The sequence below is a fragment of the Ceratocystis lukuohia genome, assembly GCF_044167205.1.
Source record: "Ceratocystis lukuohia strain C4212 chromosome Unknown Supercontig8_pilon, whole genome shotgun sequence".
Classification (NCBI taxonomy): domain Eukaryota; kingdom Fungi; phylum Ascomycota; class Sordariomycetes; order Microascales; family Ceratocystidaceae; genus Ceratocystis; species Ceratocystis lukuohia.
Genome location: NW_027263527.1, coordinates 381,987 through 404,207, shown reverse-complemented (window position 1 = coordinate 404,207; position 22,221 = coordinate 381,987). Strand labels below are relative to the sequence as shown.

Genomic DNA, 22,221 nt, shown 5'->3' with positions numbered 1-22,221 from the left:
CCATGATTGGAATAGCAACACTGCTTTAAGCAAGTCCTCCTATGGATATGTATTTGCCCTCAACTAGATATGTTTTAGCGATGACAAGATGAGTCCAAGATTGAAGTGAATGATATAGAATAAGGGAATACAAAAATGCTTAATGAGGTATTTTTTATGAATGAGAATAGGAGCATAATATATCTGGAGAGGGCGACACCAGGTAGTTGTGCATGATCCAGCGCTTCAGCCTGCCGGTATCCGACACATGCCGATCGCTTACATGAACCCCGATATTCCGTCTCTATAACGTGCATGGACGTTCATTCCCAGCAAGATACAAGCTTAAGCAAGGGGGTTCCATGGGTATCTCTAGCGACTCACCCCTAACAACACTAACTTTCGCCATTCAGGAAAAGTTAAGTCACTCGCCCAAGCGTTTGCTCTCATCGTATTGTTCGCGCTAATGTGTTCTAGGGACTAGACTATTTATGAATCTACTAAAACAAAGGCTTACCAATCCGAGATCAACCGAGCTGTCAGCATTTCATTCACACGATATAATGAACAAGGAACCCAACTAACCCAAGTAGCCAATCTCCGCCCTAATGGACACTAACCGCGTAAACATAAATTTTCTGAACCTTGGTTGTAGCACTGCAATCGTGCGGGAATTTGGCGACTGGAAGGATCCAATACCAGTAGCTGAGATTGAAGGTCTTGTCAGCAAGTGTATAGCCAGAGAAGTCCATCGCAGCAATTCTAAATCATCTGCCCTATTTCAGCTTGATGTGTCGGCAAATATATCCATTGATTTCATTTGCATCATAGTTCTTTGCGGCAATATTGATAGCCCCAACGCCATAGCGTGCGTGATGCGGGGCCTGCCGAAATTTTTAGAGTTCGGCTACTGATTTGAGATTTGACACCAGACCAATACAAACATGACGAAAGGCTAATACTAGGAGCAAGCCTGTTGCTTTGGCTTGACATAGTTCTTGGATTCTAGGGCCTTACAACCATAGGAAGAGTATTAACCCTAGGTAACCCTAGTCAAATCAGCGAACAATAGCAAGTCAAACAACATTGAAGACACACTCCTCTCGAGAGCACCGCGCCTAGCGGAAAGAGGGCCGCATCTTTCGCGGAGATGGTGAAGAGAGCTGCCCTTAAGCCAGCAGACACACAGGGTGCTGCTGTAAAAGCCAAGTCACACTGCGAGAGCATCCTAATGTCGGCCAGACTGAAGGAACTAGACCCTGAGCTGAAGAAAGCTCTAAAAGACGTATAGAAGACCAAGAGTGGCTTTGCACTTCTGGCGAACAAGGATGGTCGCTCAACTCTTTTAGAGAAGAGTGACAGAATCAATAATTACATTGGACCAGGCACCGAGGTAGTACAAGCGGTGAACACAGATGCCTACCTGATCGGCCTGATCGAGCGCAACCTAAATGGGGGCGGCAGAGCCGTAGAGGTCAGTGAATAGATCATCGGCCACTGCTTCATGTAAGCCACACAGGTTGCCCCTGTCAACGTGACCTCAAAGACCAGAGGAAACGAGAAGACGTTCATGGTCAAAATCCTGGCGACCGGTACAAAGGTCCCTAGGCAACTGAGTATGGGCTCCAGGCTCATTCCGACACGCCTTTTGGCCGAGAAACTAAAAGCTACCATGCAATGCTCTCGCTGCTTCGGGTGGCATGGCGCGAAGAAATGCTCCAGAGCACAGCTGTGCAAACACTGGCTTGAGCGAGCACGAAAGCAGCAAACACCCGAAATGCTGCGAGATGGAGCACCAGTGTGGAGAGACGGACAAAGGTTCTCAGAGAGGGTTTGCGGGCCGCTGTACCAGTCTTTAAAACAACAAGCAAAAAGAGCCTTTACAGATTTGCAGCATGCCCGAATATGACAATTATCTGCCAGGACATCCTCTGGACAGGATTCTACATAGACTTTTAAAAAAACATAAATAAATTGAAATTAATTACTATTCTTTTCTCTAGATACTTCAACAGCAATTTGACTTGTTCTTGAGCTATGGCCACCTGTACCACCCACATCTTCCACATCGCCTTTCCCTCACTGCTGCTGAGCTTCCAGAACCCCCAACTCTCGATAATTTCGCCCTCACCTGTGCATCAACATCTTCCTGGTTGATATTGTCCTTACCCCCACCTACAGTCTTCCCCCCATGTTGTAGTCGGGTTCTTTTGGCTCTGCACCGCTGACCAAGGATCTCATTTGCCTGTTGAAGAGCCTGAGCCTCAGACTCGAATAAGCTGTTTTGATGCATTACTGTTTTTGTTTCCTTGGTTAATGGCGTGAGTGTCACAAGGATAGATGCAGGTGGGCTGCTCTTATGCCTGAGGATGCGTCTTTTGAGGTATTCAAACTGAGAGCTAGCTTCAAGTACTGTCTTTGGGGTCCTAGGAACCCAAGGGTCAGGGAGGTCGGCCTCCTTCTCGGTCAGTGTTGGAGTTCGTAGCTGCACATCAAGCTTTGATATCGCACTTTCTCCATTCAATGGAACAATCCCAGCCCATTTAACCCCCCCCCCCCCCTTGATACTACTTTCTGTCATAGCTGCTTGGTGGGCAGCATAAAAGGTCAGAAAGAAATCAGTCTTCGAAACGTGGGCTATCAAGCACCTACCTGATTGGCCCACAACCACGATGAATGGCGCGATTGCCCAGTCCTTAGGATTGATCGTCTAGATGACAGTAGCCCATTTGGATAACGCATTTGCCGTTGTCTTACTTTATGAGCCGTTACAACATTCATTTCGTTTTTGCACTTGGTAACGACCCAAATAATCTGGCAATTAGGACTTTGGCGAGGGTATGACTTGTAGAACGAATTTGACTTCGTTTTTTTCAAGATAGTTATTCAGATACAACAACGAGCCATTTCCGAACCCTGTCAACAAGATGCATTGGACAACATCTAGTAAAGAGATTCCAACATGCAACCAAACGGCCACCCAGCTCAAGATATACAGGACATTAGCCAAAGGGCTCACGCTTGTTAGTAGACGGAAAGATAACAAGTCGAGGAACTCGCAGCTGCTTCTACTTTTTGGTACATCGAGTGTCGAGAGGGTAGCTAGCTTATCAGCTGCTTTCGACGTCGATCTAGTAACTCAACTGTTTGATAGAAAATAGTCATCTCGGCACTGGGTCATAAACTGGGGGCGTATTGGATCGGCTTCAGGTGTTTTCCTCATACCGCGACCTATTGCGGTGTAGAAGGATATGATGGGCCGTAACAGACAATACGTACACATTTGGCCGACTTTTGTTACCAGTCGACATTGTTCTCGGCCCAAGTCACTCTGCCATACTAACGATACATGTCAAGAATGATAAATACGGTAATAGGTGTTAATTCTGGTCTGGAGAGCAGCCTCAAACACTATTGCATGGATTGTAGACTAGCTCATTTTGCCTATCCTATGACTTGTGTCACTGGCTGGCTAACTACTAAGACTTGCTTTACCTCACCAGATATGAATACAGATGCTTGAATTCAATGGGTGGCTCACGAAGTACGTGTTTACACTACAGTCGGTACAATAGAACAGCCTAGTTGGCCTAGCACCTTCAGCACAGTCTTGCGGTCCTATTATGCTAACTAAATGCGCATATAGAAACCAATACACGAGGATATGAATTTCACCTAGATATTACAAACGAAAATACTGCCATCAAAATCAGGAACTCCAGGGTATCTTTGAAATATCAGCTTGTCCAAATCTTCATGCTTGAAGATAAATCCATGTTTATGTGACATGCTTGATAAGCGAGCGACGGACCTATCCCTCTTACAGTATTGTACATGTATAGTAAGTCAAACGACAATTCCTCAACCTACACCTTCTCTATTTGATCAATGGAATCTCAACCACCCATGTGATGGCCATGATGCATAGTGGAATAGTAATGACAGGTACAAACAAGCGTGGAAAGCCAAAATTAGTGCAGCCTAGAAACCGGGAATACATTGCAGTCATTCAAACGATTAATGTAGATAGATGGCTGAGTTATCCCACTGTTTATCATAAGTGCAAGCTAATATCGCTTCACTACCTGGTCAAAGACCTTGAACAGGCGAGTAAGATGCAAAGTAAGCGCTAGCGGACAAAAAGAAGCCGACTACCGAGATCGGGGGTGATGGCAGTAGAGGAATGAAATCAAGCAATTGATGAAATGGACGTGGATGCGTAGGTAGCAACTGAATCATTGAGAGAGGGTGGTCAGCGAGGGTCAGTGCGACCAGGGGCTCAGCATTTTGCTGTCTGCGGCAAGTCTGGTCATAATGTAGGAACATGTTAGGTAGTAATTCAGGCCTCTAGGGAAGAGTAGAGTAGATAATTTCGGTTGGTTAGATGGTTTGTGGTGTTTTCATTGATCTCTAGGAAGAAGGTTGAGATTTTTGTTTCACTCGCTACACTGTCTCACTCACTATACATGTACGTTACGTCCTTGACTTCATTCCTTTTGTACTGTGCTCATGAGGATTCATGAGGATTCATGATGGGCTGTCAGCCCTTTCATGGGTGTTCAGCCACAAGAGGTGTGTCTTGGCTCTGAAGATGGGGTGCTACTTAACAAGGTTCACTGTGATATAAATATCATCCTAGAGTGCTGTGAGTGTGAAAATGGAAAGAGAGTGGGGGGGAGGGGGGGCGGTTGAAGTATGGATAGGAGAGGTGCGATAAGCATAGTCTTGCTGTAACTTGTGAAGCATATGGTGATGGACGATATCTAACTTGAGGTGATTACCGAGTAAATGGCATAACTTTGAGTTATGAACATAATGTCAAAAGAGGAATCTTTTCAGGGATAATGTGAGGACATTTGAAGAAAGGGAATTCTTGAATCTACAAATAAAGTCAGTGGCATTGACGATATCAACAAAGGAAGGGAGAGTTTTTCCGGATCACCGAGTAGCCTGGCAGCTTGTTGATAGTATTTCAACGGCGCCGTCGTAATCAACCTCCGTCCCGATATTTCCTCTTTGACAACCTAATTAGAGCGACATTAGCCGTGCGGGTGAAATGGGAACACAGAGACAAGGCGTAAAGATGTTTACACTTGGTGCAGGATCGTATCCCTGCCACATCTCTCTCCATCAGCACTAGCTGGTCTTGAGCTTTTCGGCGACGCCTAGAGTATGACTTTAGGTCCTCTTATTGTTTAGATTGATGTAGCATAAAAATGACAAGAAGCATCCTGACTACGAGAAAGCCTTGCCAAGTATTGCTGATGCTCATGTGTCAATATTTGCCCGATGACAGAATTCTACCTTGTCAGAATGAATGCTCACATCTCGATACCGCTTTCCGCAACCCTTCCTATACACATAGAAGGTGACCTGAAAACATATAGTAGGAGGCAGATAGAGAGTAAACCCAATGATGTATTTAGTGGTGTTTTTGTTTGTTTTTAAACGAGATACTCCATAGAGAGCTAGGGATCGTGGCTCTTGATGTGATGCAATAAAGTGCCAAAATGTGGTGTATGTATGGACACTAACAAATAGCAGGAAGTATATCAGACGAAGGCGCTAGCATAGTAGCATTCCTTCATGAAGAAACAGTGCGTGAAGGTGAGGTGTGGCCTGAGTTTGATTGACGGCCAACTGGTGTATGTGTCTAGCACTCAGCATTAATGCCGTTAATTAGTCTTGCGTTGACTCGGGTAATAATGTGACTGAAGCCTGCTAGACATAGATTTAGAAGTGTTCAGAAGAGAATAGAGGCACTCTATTATCCGTATGCCTGGCTCTTAGGGCTCTCTAGCTATGGAAATGTCGGGGTTTTCTTTTCCATCTCTACTCCCAAGAACCCCGACAAGATGTGAGGGCTTCGTTGAGTTGGCCCTAGCTTAATGAATGGTTCTATCTTAGGTCACTGGTCTATTATGATGGCGATCGATCATTTTGGGACGTCGGCGAGGAAAGACTCTTCAAGTCTGGTCTAGGACTAGATATTAAATACGATGTCAGGCCGACTCTTCAAGATTCAAAACGTCTTTCATCCTTCATCAACCCACTGTCGCTCACACTTTCTCATCCTCCACTCTTTCAGCTACTGCCGATCCGTGTGCGTTACCGATATAACCTTTTGATTGGCTTTCCTTTCAACATGCGCTTTTCTCTCTTCACGACACTGGCCTGTCTGGCCATCAGCCACGCTGCTGAGTATAATAAAATTAATGAATATTGGTCTTTCGATGTTGACCAAAGCGATAATATGGACTGGATGGGTTTCATCGCGGATGACACCCCTTTGTCGAGTTTGTCCATCCCTGGTACTCACAACTCTATGACATACCGCATGGATAACAGTTTGCTACAGACCCAAAATGCTTATTTGGCCCAACAGCTTATTGGCGGTATCAGGTACATTGACATTACCTGCAAATATAAGAATTCCGATATCCTGGTGTACCACGGACCGACTAAAACTGGCCATCGTCTGCAGACTGTCCTGAACATAATAATTGATTTCCTGACACAACACCCCAGTGAGACCGTCATTCTCCGCATCCAACGGGGTGGCAGAGTTGCTAATTTGCAAAAATTCCAGAAATACATGGATGAAAATCTTCTGCCTGGCACCGAAATGGGTAATCATGCCCTGGGTTTTATCTATATCATCGGTACTACTACATTTGCCATGGCACCCAGTCTTGGTGAAGTTCGCGGCAAGATTCTCATCCTGGAGGACTTCAAGGCTGATACCCCCAGGCGCTACGGGCTCCCCTGGAACCAGGATACTGTGACTAGCTATAGCCAAAAGTTTTCTGCTGGTGGGTGGGATATAAAGTCGATGTGGGCTGATGTCAAGTCCCATCTGAGTCAGGATCCCTCTCCAGACTCAAACAAGCTGCGCGTCACGCACACTACCGCCAGTTTCGGTGTTAGCCCTATCAACGTTGCTGCTAAGAAGGGTCGTAAGACTGGCATGAACAAATTTCTCGGCCAATATCTCCAGGAACCTGAAGCTAAATGTTTTGGCATTGTTGTCATGGACTTCCCCGGCCAGTTTCTTGTCCGCGAGATCGTGCAACTTAACAAGCAGTATTGGGTTCATGGGGACGCCAGTCCTCCGTCCACTATCCCTGATAGAGATAACTGGTAAAGCTAGTAGCTCTGGTGCTTAAGAGCCACTGTCGCTTGCAACAAGCTGACGCACCTAAGGTGCTACTAATTTCAAGACATATATCCTCTCACCCCAAAGCTTCTGCTCATAGTTTGAACGGAACTGTGCTACCTTTTGGAGCTCAAAGCAGTCGTTATATTTTAATCCATGGAGTATCAATGAAGCATGGCGTGCGAGAAACTGGGTTGAAACTTGGATACACCAGCTCCTGCTGGAATAAAGTTACTCATTTAGTTGTTAGTGGAGAGCTTGCGTCAGATTGGTTCACTGAAAGACGCAGTGATAATGGTTTGGATCTCCTATAGATGCTTTTCCCGCACTATTGTTTGCCCATGTATATGTAATGGGTAGACGAATGGGCAAGCTAATTCGTTTTCACATCAACGAATCTTTTAATGTTTATGCCTATGTTGTCGCCTTGTACAGCACCTTTTGTTAAATGCTACGTGATATCTGACTTTCCGTATTCAACATCACTATTAGCATATTATTTCTCATTGATGGGGCTTACAGTCATGGTAAAACTGATGGTAGCACCTCATTCTCCGAGGATGCCCTGACTAGTGTTCAGTTTGCGACATAACGTCAATGATAAGCGAATGCACCAACTATGCGAACGCACCAAAAATATCGACCCTCGAGACAAAACAGAGCATAAAAACGCAACAAAACATCTAATCGATTGAAACTAAGTGTTATGCTCTTCCGTAGACACTGTAGCAGCTTTCTGACAAGTTCTTGAATTATGACTAGCCTTTCCACAAGTTCTACACAGCCTTACCCTCGCTAATCCTGACCTTCCCTGACCACCACTTCGGGATAATTCTGCCATCACCTGCGCATCAACGTCTTTCTGATCAGTCTCACTCCTTCCCTCATCTAGATTCATCTCCCCTCTATTCTGTAGTATAGTTCTTTTTGTTCTATGACGCCTGCTAAGGGTCTCATTTGCCTGTCGAAGGATCTGGACCTTGGACTTCAACAAGGTGTTCCGGCACATTGTTGTGTTCATTCCTTTTGAAAATGACTCAAGTGCCTGGATAATTGGTGTTGGGGGGGTGCTTTGATGCCTTCTAATTCGCTTTTCAAGATATTCAGATTGAGAATTGGCTTCTAGCACTGTCTTTGGCGTCTTAGAAACCCAAGGGTCGGGAGGGCCGGCCTCCTCCTCGATCGGTGTTGGAGTCCGTAGCTGCACATCAAGCTTAGATATCACACTTTCTGGATCTAAATGAATGATTCCAGCGCCTCTAAAACCCCCCTTGATATTGCTTTCCGTCATAGCTGCTTGGTGGGCAGCATAAAAAGCCAGAAAGAAATCAGCCTTGGAAACGTGGGTTATCGAGCACCTGATCAGATGCTCAATTTCTCAACCATAAGCCTTCTTCAGTGGCCCAAAGCACCCGACATCAAGAGGCTGAAGTAGATGAAGGGAATGAGCTGGCATACAAAGTGTGATGATGTGGTTCTCTTCACAATATCTCTCAAAATCGGCTGAGTGGTGGCTTTGATGCCCATCGACGATAAGAAGCCGATAGCGACTGTTTGATCGGGCTATTGTATGGTGATTGAAGTGCTTGAGCCACTTAAGACCTGTATCATTGTCGGTCCACCCATTTTGAGTCGTGGCAATAGCCCAATCCCCTGGCAGGTTACTTTCTCGGTACCAGCTGGAGAGGTGATATTGGCCCGAAACCACGATGAATGGTGCGACTGCCCAGCCTTCAGCATTAATCGCCTGAATAACTGTGACCCATTCCCGGTTTCCAGGCTGCAATGATTTAGCCATTCCACGCCTTTCTGCACCTGTGACGACAATTCCACTTGCAATGACACCCATCATAAAGCCAGTCTCATCAAAGTTGTAGACATCAGTGAGGCCGATACCGTATTTTGCAATTGTGTTCTCCACAAGCGTGAACCAACTGCGAAAACTAGCTGGATCTTCGCATTTGGCCCTCTTGTAGTCATATCTACGATTAAAACGCGCCTTGAGGTCTGGCTGTCACTTGACAAAGTTGGAAGCCCAGCGCTTGCTGACGCGTGACGCGTCGCGGTCGGCGAGCAGTCAGTTGGCCATTTCTTCAACACCACGTAGTTGCGGGGGGTACCCTCGCGAATCCAAGTCAAGAATGAACTTGACAATGACCTGCTCTTCTAGATCGGATAGTCTGCGTGAGTTGGGGATGTTATTGCGTCGACATTGAATCCCATTCTGTCGGCGACAAAGGGTATGATAATCCACCTGGTATAATCTAGCGGCAGGTTGGAGACCTAATTCCGGGTTAGTTTGAACGGCCCGAAGAGCGAGAACAATATTAGCCTCATTTTTTGGTTGCGCCATGTTTTTTGGTGGACAAATAGTCGATTAGATGCGAAAATGAGAGATTGGAAGATTTTTGGTGCGTTCGCATAGTTGGTGCATTCGCTTATCATTGACGTTATCACCCCCATAATTTTACTTGTGAGAGTTAGCCAGCCTACGGTAGTTGTTGAGCTATGCAGCTTCATCTGGGTGTCTGTTAGTATATGAAAACCCATGAAGTAAGTGCTTTCACTAAAGTCGCAGCATGTGCCATGCCACATTCGGGAAAACGTTTCAATGTGCAGCCCAAGCAATGCGTCGCATGCCAGTATGTGTTCTCAGTAACCTAAGTCAGGGTTACCAGGATTGCTGACCCTGATCCAGTTCGCCCAAATGTTAGGGTTAGTATCAGACATCAAGGGTCTTCTTCCAAGGCCAAGAACATGGTAGTAATGGATATTTAAACCGGCTGAAATCCGCTCCTCGCACTAGACATAGATAGATACAGAACAACTTCCATAACGACTTATTGCTTCTCCCTCTTCCTTGCAGGACATTCAGTACGTCCTCCTAATATTTACTGTTCTGTGTCGCACTTTTCCCTTCCAAGTCTAACTTTTCACTTGATCAATCAATTCTTCCATCATTAAATATGGCAAGCACAAATACTGAGGCTAAGACGCTTCTTGCTCTTCAAGCCCTTCAAACTAACCCAAAACTCAACATCGGAAGTGCTGCAAGCCTCTATAGAATCTCTGGGCATAAGCTACGTCACCGGCAAAAGGGCATTCAATCGCGTCGACTATCTAATCTTGAGGAACAGAATGTTATTCAGTTCATTCTGGAAATAGATTTACGAAGATTTCCGCCCTGATTGAATGGTGGAATAGTAACGGATGATCAATTGCTGGCCGATGGCAAAACGCCACCAGTTAGGATATATTGAGATTCAAACTTTGTCAGGCGACAACCAGGTGAAGTCATGCGCAGTCTCAGCCACACTGTGTGAAAATCAAGCCATTATCCATAACCAGCTTATGCTTGTGAGGAAACACACTTGCGAAGTATGGCATACAGTTAGATGCATTCTGAAACATCGATGAGGCTGGTTTTATGATGGGTGTAATTCAGAATGGAATGGTCGTCACAGGCATAAATAGGTGTGGAAAGCCAATGCCAGTGCAGCTTGGAAACCGGGAATAGATTACGGTCATTCCACCGATTAATGCAAATGGCTGAGCGAACCAGCCGTTTATCATCGGCGTAGGCTAAGATAAGCTCGCTACCTGGTCAAAGAAAGCCCTTGAACAGGTGAATGAGATGAAAAGTCGGTGCTAGGGGGCAGAAGGAATTTGACCCAAAAGATGAGTAAATGAAGCAGTAGAAGGATATCAAGCAATTGATGTGGATGTGTATGTAGCGGCCGAATCATCGAGAGGTGGTGCTCGGGGAAGGCTAGTGCGACTGGGGATTCAGCATTTTGGTGCCTGTGGCAAGCCTGGTCATAATGCAAGAAGGCGTCACGTAGTAACTGAGACATCTGGGGAAGAGTATAGTGGATAATATGGGTTGATTAAATAATGTGTTGTGTTTTTTTTGCGATTTCTATCTTGAAGGTATAAAAGAGTGCGACGCATACTTGTGATGCACGTTATTGCTATCTGACACTTCGCTGTCTTGCTGCTCCTCATCAGTCTCCTCAAATTGTCTTCATCCTAACACGTTCTTCCTCTTGGTGTCATTACAGACTGCAGCCTTATCATGTAACTCTGTGCTATGGAGGCTTTTGGGCAAACTGGTTCCATGATGGATAGTTTTATTTTACAGCGGCATTGGAACATCATAAATGATGGTTTTCGGTTTCAGAATTGATGGCCTTGACGGTACATGGTCCTTTAATAAGAGCCCAAGCAGGATTAGGTCCATCGTAACTAGGCCCATCGCCAATAGTTTAGCCAAGAAGATGCTCATGAAGGCAGTTCATAACCGTAGCCGCCAGTCACAAATGTTGGAACCAGATGCTGGTAGTTAAGTTTCACGATAGCCTGAACAAGACCATCATTAGGGAAGTCCATGGCAACAATGCCACAGCTATCGCCCTTTTCAAACAGGAGATATTCGCCAAGATGCCTATTCATCCCAGGATCGCCATTATTTTCAGCAGCCATGTTAATGGGTTTGACACCAAAGCTAACACTGGTGTGTGTGATGCGCAGCTTATCAAAGATTTTAGGGGGACTGCGACTGATATGGGCCTGGACGCGAGACCAATACCAAGGCAACAATATTCTACCAGCAGCGAGTTGGTTGCTATAGCTTGAGACTGTTTTTGAGTTCCAGGGGATACCATAACGAGCAGCGGTCTTGAAGTCCTGCAGAATCAGAACTTTACCGCGAGCCTGGCCAAGGGTAGGGATGGTAGTGGGCATTCTACTATATAAATACTCCGGTAATCGATATTGAATAAACCCGTCGTGCTAAGATCCAAAGGTCTGCTGCAGCAGTGACAAGATTTTTATGATCCACACAGGCAAGCTCAACTGGTTAGGCCACTACTAGTGCGCCGAGGTTGCTACATCTCGCCCATATGATGGGTAAAATTAGCAAAAACCCGAGCCTCAGGTCGCGGAAGGGCCTCAAGACAAGGGTTCATATTCTACTACCATGTTGATTTTGCCATCAGTTCTAACATTTAAGCGCATTTATAAGCACATATAGAGCGCAATGGCAACTTGGTAATTATATTAGTCAAGTTAAAATCAGAGCAAAACTAAAGAGAGCTAGCCTTAGTCAGTCCTGCAAGTATGTTTGCGGTTGGTTAAAGTCTACGACCTACCTACCACCTTAACCAATCTCGACCTGCTGCAAGACACTGTCATTTCACCATGGGCTGCGTCGAGCATGTGCTCTTTTTGAAAAATAAAGTACAGCTGTCAGACAGGGACGGTTTCAGTTTCGAGTGCCGCACTATCGTGTTCACTTACCTTCCAAAGAAACAGCACCATTAACTTTGGCACTAACAACAATGCCTCAACGTGATCAAATATACTATCTTCTATATACGTAGGCCTGGTTGAAAGCAGATGAGTAGTCTTGCATTTAGCTACGCTGAAGTATAATATAGAGTAGCTCATGCAAATACATGGGCCATGTCAGATTAGCGCGCGAGAATCCCGGGGCAGGCGCTGTCAATAGAGATTTAACCCATTTGCCTTTTTTCCAGGCCACAGCCTAGAACATTCGGGTGACATTCCTCCTCACCATTTCTTCGGCTTGGAAAGCCCCTACTTGCCTTGTCATTTTGCCGAGATTGTGACGCTAGGGCTGATAGATTCGTTTTAAGCCTAGGTGTTGCCGAAGGAAGCCTTCTTCAGCTTCCTTCAGTACAGTAAAGCAGGACAGGCAACTGGTTCTCGGCTTCGTGAACTCGGCTTTATTCTTCCTAGGCATATGCTAGGCTTTTTGTTCCTTACCTTGTGCTATTTAGGCGCGCCTCGTATCTTCCCTCAACATAGCACAATGGTTCATCAGCTGAGGCATTGGCGAGTAAACACAATCTTACGCTGATTTCTCCGCCATTTAGCCTGACAATCTGGGTTGAAAGATCTCGTATCAAAAGTGGCTAGATGCAATGGGAAAACTCAGTTACTAATCATCGCGAAATGGCTACCAATTAACATGGATAGAATGAACAACAACCCCATATTTGTCAAGCCATGAGAGCTACAGCCATGTATCTGTATGGGACCGCCTGTCGGTCTAGAAGCGCTAAAATTGCATGGCTAGGCATTTTGCGGCTGAGTTCCTGTCGGCACGGCTAAAAATCTCCCAGCAATTTCATTTCATGTCCTATACGGCGTGGGCTGATTTCCTCCATCAACTGTAGTAGGATATCATGTTTTCATTCACCCAGCTGTCATGATGCTGGGCATCTAAAGGGGGGAATTCGTAGGACAGCTTTGTCCAAGTGGAGGTGCAATGAGGAACAACGGCGATGCCACAGATTTTCATTTATAACCTTTGGCCTAGATTCAAGCCAAAGTATCAATGTCCATTTCGGAGTCCAGTATGACTCGGGGGTAGTGAATTCAGCCCCTCAAGGATGAAAAGTCCCATACTAACAGTAATAAAAGTCGAATATCACGACAAGATGAAGCCAAAGATTGAATGGAGTGATAAAAAATAGGAGGGAATACAAAAGATACTCAGTGGGGAATTTCTGACAAGTGAGAATAGGAGCATGGGATACTTGGGGAGAGGGATACGACATCATATTAGTAGGCAGTTGTGAATCACTCAGCGCTTCAGCCTACCGGTATCCGACACACGCCGATCGCTTACATGAGCTCCGATACTCCGTCACACTAAGCAAGGGGTGTCATGGGGCCCTAACAATACCAGCTTTCGCCAATCAAGGAAGGTTAAGTCACTCGCCCAAGCGCTCGCACTTGCATTCATGTCATGGTCTTTCGCCCTAGTCTGCTTTAGGGAGCGAGACATGTTGAGCGTAAGCTTTACGCTTTTCAGGATTAGGAGTGGTGGACCAGGCTATTTACAAATCGACGCTAAAACCAAGGCTTACCAATCTGCCACCTACTAAGTGGTCAGCATGTTTTGAACTCCAGAAAATGAACAAGGGATCCAACCAACCCAAATAACTAATCTTTGCGCTAATGGACACTAACTGCGTAACCATAAACAAGCTTCTTACCCTCAGTTCCAGCACTATAAATACCCAGGAATTTCATGATTACAAGGATCGAGTTCTAGTGGCTGAGATTCAAGTTCTTGTTTGTAGTCAGGGAAGTCCATGGCAATTTGCCCGATTTAAGCACGATGTGTTGGCAAAGATAGCTATTCTGTGCCGTTTTCATTGTTACCCACTGTGAATATATTAATAAGCTAGTGTCATCGCTAGCACTAGTGTGTATGATGGACAGCTTGTCAAGGTCTTTAGAGCGCCTCTGGCACAAATGAGATTTAACCCGTACTAATTCGAAACGCAGCAAAGAAGCTTACCTTTGTAAATTGAGACAGTATGTGAGTTCCAAGCGATATGGTAACAGTTTGTGAGAGATCTGTAAGGCCTGCAACTTGAAAATCTTACCACTGAATATGGCCAGGTGTAGGGACTATAATGTTACCAGTGTTCCGGCCGGAAGTAATTATGCTCTGCAGCGCGATTTACAAGATTCGAAGCCTTAGATAAAGTAGACTTTCATAAAGCTCACCAAGCTACGGAATCACAGCGAAAGATGCCATTCTAGATGCATAGAACCATAGCTTTACGGAAGTGATCATCGAGGAAGTCAAACAAAGTCGTTCAGGCATCCGCTAGATGGCAAATAGCACCAAACAGCAGATTATAGAGCATTATAACATATTCCATATATCAAGAGCTTATGTGACAACGCCAAGAGTTGTTGAATCTGGCACCAAAGCTTAGCAGTCAAATTAGAAAAAGAGCTTAAGAATCATGTAGCTACAGGGCCCTAGAACGAAAATATATATCTATATATATGTACCCCACGGCATTGCCTTCCCCACTTCTCTCACATTTGGCGGGACTTTTTCAAGCCTCTTGGTATTTAGATAGTCCTGGTTTTCAATCACCATGAACATTAATTTCGTTCAAGTTTGAAAGTGATTGTGATGGCCCTGTAAGTCAAACTCTACAACCTACAACCCTGCCGGGTTATGCCTTTTGTCAAGAGAAACCCTTACCCTAAGACTTGGGTCGTGGGCGTTTGTCGCATTATGTTTGTGCCCATCTTTTAAATTCGAACAATCACATTGGTGGAAGGCATGGTATAAGAAGGAGATGTATGTCGGCAGCTCTGCTAACTTACGTGCAGCTCTCTCCTCTAGTTAGATATGGGTTATGGCATATATCGCTGCCTTACTCGCATTTCATTTATGTATAGTTATGCACGCTCGATGGAGAGGGCGTAAGCAAGCCTGGACTTTCGACAGTGCTGCAGTCCGTAGAGTGACCGCAGCATGGAAACGGGCTGAGCGAGAATTTAATGAAAACAATGCTACAGGCACTACAGACTAGAATGTAGCAAATTTGCGCTTTTTCCAGAGTGTCGTCGAAGGAGCCAATAGAGACCGTTTGATAGTAATCGGTGTGCTTGAGCCACTAAGACCTGTATCATGGCGATGGGCGCTTAGTTTCAACTGTTTAGATGCCTTATCGAGTTTTCATGCCATGTTCTGTCTTTAGTGTCGATTTTCTTAGTGCAAAAAGCAACGTTTTATTACATCATGACTGGAGCAGGGCCATCCTCATCATCACTAGAATCATCGTCACTAACCTGGTCAAGGGGACCTTCGTCATCAAGCTCGTCGGCCTCGACTACTTCATCGCCCTCAATCACCTCATTGGCCTCGGCTACCTCAGCGCGGATGCCACTGCGTTCAGGGTCCAGATATTTCTTGTTCATCCTCACAATGTGTTCTACAAGATAACAGCCAGGGAAATCCATGACAACAATGCCAAAACAATTGCCCCTTTCGTACATAAGGTATCGGCCTAGTCGTCTGTTTATCCCATACAAAGCAACAGCAGTAGTAGCAATATTTATAGGTTTAACGCCAGCACTAGTATGGGTGATGCGCAGCTTCTTATAGTCCTTGCAGCGACTGCGGTTGATATTGGATTTGATGCTACCCCATTTTAAGCCCAAGAAAGGATCGCCAAGAGCGAGCCTATGATTGTAGCTTGAGATGGCATCTGAGTTCCAGGAAATACCATAACTGCCGGCCTGGCTGATTTTAAAGTCCCGCAGAAGGAGGACTTTGCCCCGAACTTGGCCAAGAGTAGGTATGACTTTTCGTTTGCTGTCCGTAGAATAGATATACTGGTTGGCACGATTGCTGAGCTCCGAGCCAGAGATAAGGTGTGCCTCTATAGAGCTGAGAAAGGTTTTAGTGCTATCGAAGAAGCTGCCCTTCTGGATACGGAGAATGATGGCTTCACGAGGGTGATCATGGAGGAAGTCAAACAAAGTTGTTAAGACATCCTGTAGACTGTAGCCGGTATCAGCGAGCCCATGGTACACTCTCATATCGTTATTGATATACCGGCAGCTAATGTCAATGTATCTGATGCCACCAGTAAGCTGTTGAGCTAGGGGCTCGCTTTGAGTTTGCATTCGACTGCTTTGTAGCCTGTCGGTCATGGAGCCATGGGTTCCAGGGATGGTCAGATCCGGGAGCTTCACATGATCATAGAGGTCAGCCATCCAATCAGCGTTTCGGCCCTCGGCAAGATCAAAGGACCATAAGTCATCGATATCTTTATAAATGCCAGCATGGGTTAAGGCCAGAGAGGCCAGGGTTATGAAGAGGGAGAAGCGCATATCAAAAGCAATCTCGGGCAAATGCTAGGAACCCAAAATTCTGACAGATTGACACGAGGTGAAACAGGAAAACGGTTAAAATTAATAAGTTGATGGGGAATGAGAGAGATGTAGTGTTTAGTGACGGGCAACCCTTGATATTCATAGCTGACTACCAGCTGGAATTTGATGCGTTTAAAGGGCCTAGACCCAAAGGCAGGGCGCAGCGACCACTATAACCTAGTGATATCCTTCGGAGGCTTTGATCAGTTGCATTACTGCCCGTGCATTCATGTTGTTAAATTCCGGTGATAAGGCTTTATGTGAAATTCAGCCTAAGCCTAACTAATACCGGGATATCTGGTGGGTTGATATACCGATATTCGATTGCCTATATGACAGCTGTTGCTCTATATTTGTGAATCTTTAATCAGGTGAAAGGCCTTTATAACCGTAGTGATGATATTGGTCTACTTAAATTCAGACACTGTACAAAGACTCCAAGCCATAGCAAGCTCTACATCTACGCTGGCGTTGGTTGTTGCTTAAACGCTATAATCAACCAGCTCGCCAAGCTTTGCTTTGAGGAGTGAAAGACCACGCCGGCACCGCTCTTGTCACTTAATTTTCACGCCTCTAGTTTTGTACTGCTGTATTCTATGAACTTATCCGTCTTCTAACGGTAGATCTAGCTTTCTGTGCTGTTGGAAAACAGATCATGCTGTTCAAAGGATGTAACGTGCGTGATAAGCGAGCGACGCACTTTTATCAACCCTCCGAATTAAATTCGCAAGAAAAACACCATAATCTATCTGATCAATCAAAATTAATCACTATAATATTCTCTGTTGACCTCGATTGCCTCTTGGCATGTCCTTGCATTATATCTAGTCTTTCTGCAAATACTACACTACTGAACCTTTGGTCCTTGCGACCTTCCGCGACTACCTCTCGAGGATTCAGCTGTTACCTGCACATCAAAATCTATCTAATCAAGTAATTGTGATGCTTCCCCTATAGTTCAAGGCCCTTACTTCTATATCTTGGTTCTTTTCCCCCTCTCGTGCTGCCTTGCTGTCTTATTCTCTTGTTCAAGTTGTCGAACACGTTCCTGTAGTAAGATCATCACATGCATAATAACGGGGTTTGCCTACTCATAACGCTTCATAGCTTCACTTATTGGCTCCAGGGATCTCTTTTTATGCTTTCTTATCCTTCTGTCATCTCGAAGCTTGGTGTGCAGCTACGGACTCCGACGCCTCGGATAAAGGTTACGATACCATTGACCCCTTGGACTGCAGGGGCCCCAAAGACAGTGCTAGAGATCCAATCGCGTTCTAATTATATGAAATAAAAGATTAGAAACCATAAGATCAGCTCCCCAGAGTCAATATTCGACAAGTTGAACAAGATAATAACACAGTAGGGCGGCGCCATTCTGGAAAAAAGGACTAGGATACAGAAAGACCAGACATAACGTAAGGAACTGTCAGTAGGCAGAGAATAGTATAGTGATTAGTTTTGATTAATCAGATAGATTAGGGTGTTTCTATTGCGTATTTAATTCGGAGGGCTGATAAAAGTGCGTCGCTCGCCTATCACGCACATTACACATGCTACACCAGCAATTCAGGTAGCTTGCAGGCTTCTCACGCCTCTGCCCAAGGAATGATTACCACTAAAAGCATGGAACTAACAGGCATTTTTTACGGATTTAAAAAGAGCATGGTTAACCTTGCATTTATCGCCCCCAACCTAGCACACAGACTATCGAACATGCCGCCTAGCCCTGGTAGATTGAAATGTACACACATTGCCAAGGATCTTCAGACTGTTTTGTTACGGCCGTGGTACTTTGCGCCTAGCTTGTCACCTTGAGAAAACTATCTCTTTTAGCCAAGCAGGCAGCAGGCTTCCAGAACCTGTAGAATAGATCTTAAATGTTGAATCAGTTGGTTTATTAAAGGGTTTAAGTCTATGCTACGTCCTGGAACTTATTCCTTTTGCATTGTGGTGTCAATCCTGTCACGTGTTCAGCCACAATAGGTTCGGGTAAATGGGGCACGTATGGGACGCCACTTAACATATATACCGCGCCACGCAACAGAACCTAAGGAATCGCAGAACAATATCACCTGCAAGATTCATAACTCCAGTAAAGCACAATGGGAATAAGGTTCTCTGTGTAGCCAAGTAGCACATCATTTGAGACTACTATGCTCTGCAGTGGTCACTGTTTCTCTTTTTTGTGACTTTTAGGCGATCTTGGGGCCTCCTCTCAAAATGGCACATTTATTCATCTCCATAATCGGGAAACCACAATCTAGCAGCGATTCCTAGACTTTAGCAGCTGAGAATTCGAAATTCAAATGCTCGCAAGGGGGCTGGTTAGCTGTTATGGGCATATCCTTCCTTGCAAGCCATCATCACAGAATAGCGAGCGGCCTAACAGGTCACACAAACGGGATGCGAAATATGACATCGGCAACGTCAAATCAGTGTGAAGAGTCAAAGGGATAATGACTTACTTCGTAGTGCCATTGTTTTGTAGAAGAATACAAGCCTTAACCTGTGCGGAATGCATTTGAGTCACAGCTTTCCGCCATACGTCTAGGAGGGAATCCTGGTAATAAACACCAGCATATGCTGTCCTGGCAGACTTGGAGAAGAAAGGCATTTCATCACCTGGGGTTATTTCTAATTCTCGTGCTAATTATTGACAATTAAGTGGTTTGCACACTATAGTTACTGGTATTAACTATCAACTTTCTAATGTACCTTCTAACAAGAGAGCAAATTGGCTTGGCAATATCCCTCACCAAGTAATGTATAGTTACCCGCATTGATATTCTTGCTAAGCAACACCGCGGTATTGTAGGCGTACAGGCTTCAGATTTACCCACTTGTATGCCTCTTAAACACTCTTGTTCTGGTCTTTGTAGGAAGAATCAACATGGCTTACTTTGTGCCCATGAAATTCTCGCAAAAAAAAACAGCAAATAAGCTAAAGTTGATTCGTATTGGTGGCTCGACGACGGTGTAATCTTAACTCTAGAGGCAGAAGTTATTCAACGTGAGAATGGGCGCTTCGAAAGAGTACAACCTTTAGTGAAGATGAGACAAGTGTCTTTCCTTTGTCTCAGCCTGTCCACGAAAGCCGAAAAACTTGCTTGAATTGAGGAAGAAAGGGAAGCTGTACAGTGGGGCTACTACGACAGATTGATTGGTTGAATCTTTGTTAGATTGGTAATTTGATTGGTTCAATTACTTGACGCGGGGCGTTAAGCTTTTGGGTGCAAATAGGAAATAATCTGGAATTTTCTTGAACTAACTAGTCAACGTCAGTTACAAGTGAGTGCCCAATTTTTTTACCACCTACATTATAGATTCTTTTATAAAAAAGCAATAAAGCATCTTATCAACTAAAACTAAGTGTTATTCTCTTCTCTAGATATCTCAGAAGCAATGTGACATGTTCTTGAGTTATGACCGGCTTTACTACAAATTCCACACCGCCTTTTCCTCGCCGGCCCCGACGTTCCCTGACCACTTCTGGATGATTCCGTCATCACCTGCGCATCAACATCTTTCTGATCAATTTCATCCCTTCCCTCGCCTACAGTGACCTTTCCTCCATTTTGTAGCCGGGTCCTTTTTGCTCTACGCTGCTTACTAACAGTCACATTTGCCTGTCGAATAATCTGGTTCTCAGACTTCAATAAGGCATTCTCATGCATTATTGCCTTTGTTCCCTTTGAAAATGACTTAAGTGCCTCAAGAATTGATGAGGGGGAGCTACTCTGATGTCGTCTCACTCGTCTTTCGAGGTTTTCAGATTGTGAACTGGCCTCAAGCACTGTCTTTGGGGTCTTTGAGACCCAAGGGTCAGGGAGGCTGGCCTCCTCTGTAGCCGGTGTTGGAGTCCGTAGTTGCACATCAAGCTTTGGTATGACATTTTCTGCATTCATGGGAACAAGTCCAGCTCCTCAAAAACCTCACTCAATATTACTTCTTGTCATGGCGGCTTCATGGGCGGCGTGAAAAGCTGAGAAAAATTCAGTCTTGGAAACATGGGTTATCGAGCACCGGGTCAGGTGCTCAATTTCTCGGCCATATGCCTTCTTTAGTGGTCCAAAGCACCCAAAATCAAGAGGCTGAAGTAGGTGAGACGAATGAGCCGGCATACAAAGTGTAATGATGTGGTTTTCTTCACAATATTTCTCAAAATCAACTGAGTGGTGACTTTCATGCCCATCGAGGATCAAAAGACGATAGTGACCAGTTGATCGGCCCTTAGTATGTCGGTCAAAGTGCCTTAGCCAGTCAAGACCTGTCTTATTATCAGTCCAGCCATTATGGGTCGTCGTAATAGCCCAATCGTCTGGGAGGTTGCTTTCTCGATACCAGCTAGCAAGGTGATATTGGCCTGCAACCACGATGAATGGCGCGATTGCCCAGCCTTCAGCATTAATGGCCTGGATGACTGTAACCCATTCTCGGTTTCCAGGTTGCACTAATTTTGCTTTTCCATGTCTTTCTGCGCTTGTGACAACCATTCCAGTTGCAATGACACCCATCATAAAGCCAGTCTCATCAAAGTTGTAGATATCAGCTAGGCTGATACCATATTTTGCAACTGTGTTCTCCACAAGTGTGAACCAACTGCGAATAATGGCTGGATCTTCACATTTGGCCCTCTTGTAGTCGTATCTACGGTTAAAACGCATATCGAGATCCAGCTGTCGCTTTACAAAGTTAGAAGCCCAGTGCTTGCCAACGGGTAACGCGTCGCGGTCGGCGAGCAGTCGATTGGCCATTTCTTCAACACCATGCAGCCGTGGGGGGAATCCTCGTGAATCCAGGTCTAGAATGAACTGAACAATAATCTGCTCCTCTAGATCGGATAGTCTCCGTGATTTAGGGATGGTATCGCGTCGTGAAGGGGTGCCATTGCATCGGCGTGGTAGAGTTCGATAAGAGACCTTATAGATCGCTGAAGCGCGATGGGGACTTAATTTACGGTCTTTCTTGAGCGCCTGAAGGGCAAGATTGATATTTGCCTCATTAATTGATAACGGCATGATTTGTGGTGGAAGAAATTCACTTGAAAGATAGGAAATGGTGGTTTGGAGAAAAATTAGGCGCTCACTTGTAACTTACGTTAGTAGCACCAGAAGTTCTAGCCTATTTCATGCTCTAGTTCATCTTCTCATGCATCCTACAGGCGCCTGCTTTCTTCTAGCCACAGCAGCATTTACGCAACATTGTCATTTCCGGTATCGTCGCAAGAAGAGGTCTCCTATCAAAGGGGAGACGTCTAAATTCAGGGGACAGATGCTTTTCGTTAAGATGTATAATCAATTCCACATTATACTGACCAGGAACGTCCATGGCAACAATACCAAAACAGTTCTGTCAGTAACCTAAGT

General features: G+C 45.1%; 5 protein-coding genes across 5 annotated transcripts; 1 reads left to right on the top strand and 4 right to left on the bottom strand.

The window, feature by feature from the left end:
* Positions 1-6,124: 6,124 nt before the first annotated feature.
* HOO65_080101 (1-phosphatidylinositol phosphodiesterase) lies at positions 6,125-7,123 on the top strand (the record flags this gene model as incomplete). The annotated part of the gene is made up of 1 exon (XM_071001439.1): positions 6,125-7,123. One exon carries the CDS (start codon positions 6,125-6,127, stop codon positions 7,121-7,123), a length of 999 nt encoding a protein of 332 aa, XP_070856332.1.
* A 1,390-nt stretch (positions 7,124-8,513) lies between these two features.
* HOO65_080100 (uncharacterized protein) lies at positions 8,514-9,488 on the bottom strand (the record flags this gene model as incomplete). The annotated part of the gene is made up of 2 exons (XM_071004352.1): positions 8,514-9,117; positions 9,256-9,488. The coding sequence occupies 2 exons, from the start codon at positions 9,486-9,488 to the stop codon at positions 8,514-8,516; spliced, it is 837 nt and encodes a 278-aa protein (XP_070856331.1).
* A 1,928-nt stretch (positions 9,489-11,416) lies between these two features.
* On the bottom strand, positions 11,417-11,878 carry HOO65_080099 (1-phosphatidylinositol phosphodiesterase; the record flags this gene model as incomplete). Its single annotated transcript, XM_071001438.1, has 1 exon — positions 11,417-11,878. The coding sequence occupies one exon, from the start codon at positions 11,876-11,878 to the stop codon at positions 11,417-11,419; it is 462 nt and encodes a 153-aa protein (XP_070856330.1).
* A 3,831-nt stretch (positions 11,879-15,709) lies between these two features.
* HOO65_080098 (1-phosphatidylinositol phosphodiesterase) lies at positions 15,710-16,813 on the bottom strand (the record flags this gene model as incomplete). The annotated part of the gene is made up of 1 exon (XM_071001437.1): positions 15,710-16,813. The coding sequence occupies one exon, from the start codon at positions 16,811-16,813 to the stop codon at positions 15,710-15,712; it is 1,104 nt and encodes a 367-aa protein (XP_070856329.1).
* Positions 16,814-20,787: 3,974 nt separating this feature from the next.
* On the bottom strand, positions 20,788-21,873 carry HOO65_080097 (uncharacterized protein; the record flags this gene model as incomplete). The annotated part of the gene is made up of 1 exon (XM_071001436.1): positions 20,788-21,873. The coding sequence occupies one exon, from the start codon at positions 21,871-21,873 to the stop codon at positions 20,788-20,790; it is 1,086 nt and encodes a 361-aa protein (XP_070856328.1).
* Positions 21,874-22,221: the final 348 nt, after the last annotated feature.